The following is a 9566-nucleotide window of genomic DNA, read 5'->3' as shown; positions in this document are numbered from 1 at the left end:
AATATTGTAACTCTGTAGCCAACTCACCCATCAGTTTGTTTTAACTCTTGAGGTTCATGTGTAAAAAGAGTTAGGTCTACTTTCAGGATGTCAGCAGCAGGACATCTCAAGACTGTCAAGACACTTTCTTTCATTAGATAAATCTGCTTATAAGCAGATTTGTCAAGTCAAATTTGTGTTGAAACATCGTAGAAATGTCAGATAAAATTAAAAGATAAGCTGGTTAACATTTTGAGAGTCTTCAGTAGCAGCTACAACCTAATTGGGTTTCTCATGGTCAAGTATAGTTCCTGACATATTCAGTAGTATCAGGGTAGATTGACATCCTTTCCAGGGTTGGTAGTACTTTTTGTCAACATAGGAAAATCAATCCATTCATTTTCTTCCACTTATCCAATTTAGGGTCGCACTACACCCTGGATAGGGTACCAGTCCATCACGCACAAGAGCCCAGATCCATCTTTGCTTTCAGGAAAACTGAGAGTCAATGTTAAAAACTTTAAAAAGAAATTTTCCTCTGTGTAAAAAGGTTATGTTGGGTTAATTATAACTTTGGCAAAAAGGCCCAATTTAGTATGCAGGTGAGTCATTGAGTCCTAGATCATTTCAACTTGACGCTACCATAACCACCTAATGTTTTCTGTGTGGACTAACAGTGAGGGAGATAACTGTAAAAATGACCCTCCACACAATTTACCCACCAGACTAACTTCCTGCCAAAAACAAAGGCATTTGTTTTTCATTTGACACCATCTCAGTCTCACTGTGGCACCTCTCTTGACACACTCATTAATTATCAAAGTATTTTAATACTCAATTAATCCTGAGCTGGTCCACCATCACATTGCTCAAATTTATAACCAACGTATGTGGACTTTCGCCTGCTCATCTTACAAAATACTTTAAGAAGAAAAGCACAAACAGACAGAGTTGTATTTGGATTTTCTTTATTGTACACAAAGAGAGTGAAATTTACTGAGGCTGCTGTCCTCTGCCGCGTCCAAAGCCACCTCTCTGCAACAGAAAAATGTTGTCAGTCGACCAACATGTTCAATACAAGAATCTACAAGTTTTCCAGCTGCACTGTATAAACCACATTTAGCTTTCTGACATTCCTTTTTAAAACCCATGTAAAACCGCACCCACAAATTTAGGGAGGAGAGCCTTTGTTGTTCTGGTGTAGAAAACAATTCTTATAACAGAAAAACATTCAAGATCAAGACAAGGTTTTTGTTGCCAGCCCATTTCTCAAAATACCCGCATGAAACAAAGGAAATGTACTTACAAACTGGAACTCTGTGGCAGCTCCAGCACCGGCCTCTGCCTTCTTGTCAGCACCAGCTAAAGGAGAAGTTATGAGTTAAGAGGTCAGCCAGTAACTTTCAGAAATGTCAAACTTGTTAAAACTTCACCATAACATGTCAAATATATACCAAAATTAGACAGGGGGGGTGGGGCAGTAATAATAATTTTTACTGTTGTTTTTCTTTGATAAACAAGTTTAAAGTTCACACCAGCAAATTGCCTTCTGAACATCAGAATGATGTGATGGGAGCTTCATATGCCTCATTTTTAAAATCCAAATCCTCCACATACATCGATTTTTGTCTTTGTCATACAAGCTCAATCCTTTCAATAATATATATTTGATAACATGTTTCATCTGAATCATTGTGATCAGTTTTCTAAAGGAAACATGATTTAGATTCTCACCTAAGAACATATTTAACATGTCATTTGCTTTTGTTTTGGCACAAGCACTACTGGTTTGGAAACAGGCTGTGATTTGGCTTAAAACAAACCATTTTACAACATTACATTTACCATTAACGTTTAACATTTTCCAGAGCATTGGTTTCTACCGCCATCTAAAGGTGACGTAGCCAGTGTAAAGTTTTTACATGCAGTGATTCAGACAGCCACTAGAGGTCCTCCAACTTTAAAATTTTATACAAATCTACTCAAAGTTTATCGAGGTGCTCGGATGTCTGCAGATGCCTGTACTTTTTGGAGGCAGGTCATTTCAGAGCTTTGTGGGGTTACAACTATTGGTGTTAATATCTGCGTGACCAGCCTATAAGAATGAGGACTGAGGTGCTCATTCAGACAAGAGTAGACAAACTATAGGAACATGTGATGGGTCACATCACTGCATTTTCACATTTCACTCTGAAAAATCAAGACATTTTACTAATGAATAACACCACCGTATGATTTAATGATCCAAAATTACCATTTTAGTTTGCATCATTCATGTAAACATCACAAGACCACATGAGCAACTCATAATGTGACTAGTGTAGTTGGTGTTATACGTACGGGGCGCGGCAGATCGCCTGTAAGCATCTCTGTCAGCCTCCCCACGGTTAAGGCGGGCGGGCCTCTCTCCTTCCACTCCTGCAGGTAAAAAGATGACAAAACATTAAGCTCCAGTTTTCCTGGCTTTCCAAAAGAGGAAATTCAATAGGCTTTAAAATTCTTTAATTTTAATGCTAACAATTCTCACTAAATATAAGTCTTTGGACTCTGAGGTCCCTCTTTTGAGTTTATTAATGAACTACTTAAATTTGTATGCTTTACAACACCCTCTAACAGCAAGAGGAGACCATAACATTTTATGTGGCACTTAATTGCTGAAACCTCTTTAGCATATTTTCATAAGATCCAATTGAAGATGCCAATTGAAAATGCAACTTCAGCTTCAACGAAAGGCAAGGAAATTATGAAATGAGATTGTTACGATCTAGTTCAGAAGTCAATCAAAAAACTTTCATTGATAAAGAGAAAAAAATAAACCTTATTTAGAACAGATCACACTCAGGATCCAGAACATCTAAAACAATCTGCTGAAGTTTAGATTAGCAACTTTGATTTCTGGAAAACTGTGTTTGAGCACCAGATTTTGAGTTCACAATCAGCTTCAATATCATTTATAACCTCAGGAAGCATTAACATATTAAATACTATTACTAGTATTTCTGGCTTCAGGAAATGAAAAATCAAAACTTATTAGAAACAAGCATGTATGATAGATGTTTTACCCTTGGGCCTGGGCCTTGCGGTCTCAGGGCGGGTCTGGCGGCGCAGGGTGGCGGGCACGATCTCAGGGGGAAGGTGGAGGAAGTCTCTCAGGTACTGGATGCCCTCATTGGTGAGGTACCAGTAGAAATGGCGCCAGGCAAATTGCTCCTTGACGTACCCACAGGACTTCAGAGACTGCACGGAAAAGCACAATTACCACATTATACTGACTACCACAATAAATCAGTACAAAATCTAGGTTGGTATGGCAGCACTATGCAGAAAGTATCTTTAGGCTTCTTGCTCAGGTAAGTGCACAGAAAGCAAGTAAGTGCACAACAGTGCTAACCACCACACACCATACTGCCCTACAATCATTCCAAAAGATAAAATGAACTCAGATGCAATAGATTCTGAGCCGACACCAACACCCATGTGAAAAATGTTTGAAAGAGCAAATAATCAGCCACACAACTTTACAAAACCTGAAAGGGCACAAAAGATACACATCAGTAATATCCTACTGTAAATGCCATTTGCCATGAGTGTGACGGCAGTAAAAATCAGCTAAATGTTACATCCTCTGTGAAAGCCAAAGAAAAATAAATAAAAAATAAACAGATACATGCTGATTTTTCCCCCACATACAACAGTGGACCAAATCAAACCGTCTATTAAAAAGTGGTGGGGCACACACAAAGGGGACAGGTCCTGACATTATGGCAGGCATTGCATAAAACACTGGGATGTGAGCGCCATGCACAAGGTGGCGATGGCATCAGCCACTTGTATACATTACACAGTAAACTCAAAATAAAATCAAGGACTCATAGGTGTACCAGATGACCACATGCCACAGAACTAAATGCAGCAGCCTAGGTTCGCCTTCAAGCAAAGTCCTTTTTTCTGCATGCATTCCCTTACTTCCTCTCTTCTTAACGGCTCTATATTATAAATATAAAAAGAAAAGTCTAAATCTGCACTCACTCCCGCTCTTCTGGGAGGATAGGAAGAGAGTCCCAAATTAGAGTATCCTGAATTTGCCTCGGGTTTAGCCACCCCAATCTGGACCACGCCTAAACAAAAATCTTCCCTAAGAGGTGTAATAACAACATGCCCAAACCATCTAAATTGGCTCCTTTTAATGCAGAGGAGCTTCACTTCAGAATTAACTGCTGAAAAGAAATATAATTCTCATCCCTTAACTTTCTCTAACCCAAACATGTAAGGGGGACATTGTCCAGACAGCATGGTACTGTTAAACTACTAAACAAATTTTACAGGTACACAACCAGGACTTGATATCTGGACTGACAAATGACATCTTCCCACTTAAAAACACAAACCCAGAACTTCTAAGTGATGCTCAAAACACATTCATGATCACTTTGTCACATTCCCCCACTTTCTTCTCCCCACGAGCCCATTTACAGTCACTACATCTCAGTTAATTCTAGTCTTGGTGAGAACTTTACAAGCTGGACCTTCGTTCTTTCTCACCTGCATCGCTTTCATCACGTGAAGGTTGGGTACATTCTTGTCAGCAAGCTCAGGATGCTTGGCCAGGTGGACGTCTTTCTTGGCCACCATGACTCCCTCCTTGAAGAGGAGCTCGTAGATAGCAATGCGGTTCTTCTTGGGCATCAGCATCTGCATTAAGAGACAACGTGCATCAGATCCCTGGAACTCAACCCATACTTACAGCAGCCTCAATAATAGCATGCTAACTGGCTAGCGTGCTAAGACACATCTAGTAATGAAAATCAAATCGCTGAAGAGACAATCAGCGGACGCTTTAATAATTCAACACATCACGAATTTTTGGACACATTCACATCAACAGGCACTCTGTTTTATAGAAATTAAAAGCTAATATCTGAAGACCGCGTCACAGGAGAAAAATGGCAACCGTTCGTGAACGCTGAAGCCGGGGTTACTTCTCTACTTCTAAGCCGAATATCAACGACTGAGAGGCGTTTAAGGCTAAAATACGCATATGTCTCCATTTATAATTTTAATAACAATGAAAAAACTATTATTTTTATTTCACAAAATCTGAGATGGTGAAGATATATTTGGATTATTGCGCCGAGTCTCACTTTACCTTTCCACTTGTTAAGGGACCGGAGCCGGAAGGAAAGTTTCTCTTCGATCAGGAAGGTTTATGCTGTGGCGCGGGCCGGCTGGAAAGGCTCGCCCTCTGCTGGTGTGGAGGGGAAACGTATCCTGTGTTCAATATGGAGCTGCAAAGTTTGGGGTCATCCTTTAAAACCAGCTGCACGAGCTGATCAGCGACTTCTTCTTAGTTTAAAAAAGACGTGAAGGGCATTTCAAAACTCAACAAAATCATCCACTAGTGCTCGGTGCTTCTTCTCCTTCTGTATGACTTTGTTTATTTGTAATATTAATATTACAAATAATGAATAAATAAATAAATACAGTGATTTTTTTTTACACAGCAGTGATTCAAAGGCTTCAGAAACATGGACCCTGGATAGCAAGATGCAGCCCTCCAAGAAAAGAAAGTTACTCCTGCAGAAAATCTTCATATCTACCTGGAATATTTTTAAATATGCATAAGAGCAGACAGACCTTTTTTTTACTGAAGGGATGTGGCATTTAAAAATCAAAACAAAACAATAACCCCAAGAAATGTGTTGTATGCAGTCCATTTATTTGCATGGAAGCTTCTTTCAGAATAAAGAAGTAAAAATCTCTGGGTATTTTCCCAACCTGACTCGAAATACATTTGGTGTGTTTCATACATACATACTTTTCCTTTAAGAGTAAACAGTATTATGGGCTATTTCTACTCCATTTTTACTTTATTTTTACACAGACTACACACAGTCGCAGTGTGTTAACACACAGGCAATGAAGTATATTCAGTATAATATATAGCAAATAATTAGAATTTTTTTTCAGTTGAGTTACATCAAAAAACTTGGTATAAATGAATGATAATTTTGTGGCAGTCATGTCTGCAAGAGTGAGTAATCAAAGAAGAAATAAAAATAAGATTATTTAGATAACAGCAATTTGCCACTGTCCAAAAATACTTGTTCTTAGTACAGTGAAAAATAGAAAACATGTGCTTTCAGCTTCTCTAATACAAGGATTTCATCTTATACATATTTGACACATTTTCCTGGAAACGTTGTAATAATAATAACAACAACAATAATAATGATAATTAAAGCTGCAAGCAGCGTTATGAGGGCCCTCGCACCCCATCGCGTCGAGCCACGCCCAACACCTACAACCAGCACCTCCGATCTGATGTCACATTGATGGAATTCATGCATTTAACCACCAGCTAACATTTCATCTCATTCAATCATCATTATAGTCGTCCCACTAGGTGGCGCTCTAACCATTACTGACAAATGGCATAACAAACACTTCCAAGCTCGAGTCTCATCACACCTGAGACGTTTGGGAGAGATTGGACATTGTGTTTTTGAGTGACAGCAGATTACTGCTTTTTGGCGAGTGATTCAAACTCTAAGTGCCGCCATAACCACCCCGTTTCCCTGGACGTAAAAAGCTTCGCAATTTAACATCACAAAGGTCTTTAGATTCCACACACTGGAGAATGGTTCAATATGATGAAATCCCTTGGAGGAGTTCGTCAAAGTATGAAGCCTGAAAAGAGGAGAAAATGTCGCCAAAATTGCACATTAATTTTAAAATGGCTGACTTCCTGTTGGATTTGGGATATTGCTCCAAGAGACTTTTTTGTACATCTTGATATCTCCTATAAGCCTACCAGGTTTCAGATTCATACATAAAACACAGAGCTGGGGCTGTGGTTTTGAAATTTTGTAGGGGGCGCTGTGGAGCCATTTTGGGATATTCAATGAAAATGATCACATAACAACAAAGCCTTCGTCACATTGGAGGTGTGTGCCAAATTTCAAGCCTCTATAAACTTGCCAAGACCCTCAAAAGCCACTTCATCTTTCATCGTGAACAGCGTTGCCACCAGGGTGCGCCGTTCAGTTTAAAGTCACAATTTTTGCACTGAAGCATCACGAGGGACTGATGGTGATATTCACCGCTTTTGAGGTGGCCACGATGAACCTGTGAAAATCAGTACAACAAAATTAAAGCCATGACATTTCCTGTTGCCACTAGGTGGCGCTGTCCGTATTTCCGACAATGGGCACATCAATCTGTTCAGGGCGCGTCTGACATCATGCCTGTAAAGTCTGGTACTGATCAGACTGGATTTCATTGAGTTATACTAATTTGTTTCTTCATGGCGTGACATCAAAGTTCGCCATGCTGCTGGGGTCACACCCTTTCGCGAAAACTCACAGTTTTCACTGTAACCCAAGACCAACTCCTTAAGGCTTTCCTGGAGAAATTTGAGGCTGCAGATGTCATCCATCACTATACTGTACCCCAAAGTGTAAAACATGACATTTCCTGTTCCCACTAGGTGGCGCTGTCCTTCATGTCAAATATGGCAGTTGAAATATGTTCAGGGGTGGAGCCTTATCATATGTGTTCACTTTGGTCAAGGTCAGAAAATGTATGACAAAATGAGAGGCAATAAGATTTTCATGGCGAGTCATCGAAATTCGCCATGGCGCCACGGCCTCATAGTATTGTGAAAACTCAAAAGCTCCGCAATTTAACATGGCACAAGGGTGTAGTTGACACTGTCCAAATTTGAAGGTTAAGAAATGAAACCCCAAGGAGGAGTTCGCAAAAGTTCGAGGCATGGAAATGGCAAAATTAGAGCCAAAATGTCACCTTCTCTTCCAAATGGCGGACTTCCTGTTGGGTTTGCGTCAATGGGCCCACAGACTTTTTTGTTCGTCTTGGCATGATACACATGTGTGCCAAATTTCATACATGTAGCTCAAACGATGTGGTCGTAGGGCTGCATTTAACAAGGCATAGGTGGCGCTGTAGAGCCATTTCCCAGTGCTCATATGTAAAACCATTAAAATACAAAATTTTTCACCAGACCTGGCATGTGTGCAAAATTTCATGAGTTTTTGAGCATGTTTAGGCCCTCAAAAAGGCCCTTGTTTGGGGTGAATAATAATAATAATAATAATAATAAGAAACGGAGCAGATACAATAGGGCCTTCGCACTCTCAGTGCTCGGGCCCTAATAATAATGATGATAATAATAATAATAGGAAGAAGAAAATTGGGCATTTATTTTGAAAGACCTTCCCGGAAAACAACCCCTCCGTTACGGTTGGTTTGATTTGAGCCGTCTCACCCTCCCCCATCTGGCGGCTCCTCTCAGCGGCGCGTTTACCGGCGACAGAAGGAGGCAGTCTCGGGTGATGAACGGAATTATTACATTTTGAGAGCTCAAAGGAAGCTGGATTATCAATTCGTATAAATTTGTAAGTTATTCTTGATTTCTTTCATAACCGTGTGTCTGCTATCAACAGCTAGCCACCGGCGGTTGATTTTTATGATGAAGTAGCTTAATTCAGAGCAAATATTACTGCTGTCGGCGATAACGAGGCAGCAAGCGACCGCGACGATTGCCAACGAGATTCAATTAAAGTCCACAGATTTAAAAGTTATTTTTTTTATAAAAGAAATACAAGTCTGCCTAAGATTTGTTATTATTTGCCTCCCTTATCTGTGCCTAAAACCCGCAGTTTGTATCTAACACCGCTGCTCTGTTCTGCTGCTTCATGACACTTATTCATATAAAAATGAGCAAAGATCAGCAAATCTACAATCTGAGTCCTTAGTAGGAGTTTCTGTGAAGAAAGTGCATGAAGCATTGGAGAGCCGGCCGGCAGCAGCCTGTGCGGGCTACTGCAGAGGGCAGGGAGGGACGTCTGAAGTAAAAAGCTTGTCCCTGGGCAAAAGCCCGTGCTTCCTCCAGACCAGCACATTTCTTTGATTTATCGCTGGAGATCAGCTGGTGGTAAATCAGGCCAGACAGGGCTGCTGACCTCCCCCTGAGCAGAGTCTCTCATCTCTAAGTGTTAGTGAGCTCTGTCCACGGTTCTGAACTCAGTTCTTTGGTAGGCTCTGCTGTACAGACAGACCGTGAGAGATCAGACCACTGGAGACTGTGCATCTAGAATGCAAAAGGGAAAAAGTTGTGTAAGAACCATAGATTAAAATGTGCATCATACATCAATTTAATGTGCAATTAAAAAAAGAAACACTCAAAGAACAGTTTTGCCTTTTTTCACTTCCTGTGGTTCTGAAGGCAGCTATTAGAAACCTTCTCAGTTTGATCTTGCAAAGTCCAAAGTCTGTCATTTTACCAGGAGGACTAACAGTTACATAAACATGTTCATACTGTAAGGACAAAAGTGCTGTATAAACGTGTGCGTGATTGGCTGAATGAGACTTACCAAAAGTAGAGAAGTGCCCGAATTGAGTAGAAAGGCACTGTGGAAGTACCACTCCATTTACTATGTGCTTTAATATCTGGCTGAACAGTTGTGTATTAAACTGACAACTGGGGTTGCCTGCAGCTCTTCTAATCCATTACCTGAAAGAGGTCGAGGGTGTACTGCTAATTTGATTTTGAACTTCCTGAAGTAATT

At 40.3% G+C, this 9566-nt stretch overlaps 2 protein-coding genes across 2 annotated transcripts in view; one reads left to right on the top strand and one right to left on the bottom strand.

Annotated features, from left to right (window-relative positions):
- Positions 1–930: 930 nt before the first annotated feature.
- rps10 (ribosomal protein S10) lies at positions 931–5282 on the bottom strand. Its single transcript, XM_004547526.4, has 6 exons — positions 5126–5282; positions 4522–4671; positions 3042–3216; positions 2320–2397; positions 1286–1341; positions 931–1014 (listed from the first exon to the last, which is right to left on the bottom strand). Exons 2-6 carry the CDS (start codon positions 4669–4671, stop codon positions 973–975), a joined length of 501 nt encoding a protein of 166 aa, XP_004547583.1. The 5' UTR covers positions 5126–5282; the 3' UTR covers positions 931–972.
- A 2949-nt stretch (positions 5283–8231) lies between these two features.
- Positions 8232–9566, top strand: part of pacsin1b (protein kinase C and casein kinase substrate in neurons 1b) — a 37487-nt gene continuing 36152 nt past the window's right edge. Inside the window, exon 1 of the mRNA XM_004547522.5 lies at positions 8232–8393. The gene's annotated coding sequence lies outside the window, so the exon portion shown is untranslated. The remainder of the gene's footprint in view (positions 8394–9566) is intronic.

The sequence above is a fragment of the Maylandia zebra genome, linkage group LG5 (genome assembly GCF_041146795.1).
Source record: "Maylandia zebra isolate NMK-2024a linkage group LG5, Mzebra_GT3a, whole genome shotgun sequence".
Lineage (NCBI taxonomy): Eukaryota > Metazoa > Chordata > Actinopteri > Cichliformes > Cichlidae > Maylandia > Maylandia zebra.
Note: the sequence above shows the minus strand (reverse complement) of the source record. Positions and strands in the feature narration are given on the sequence as shown.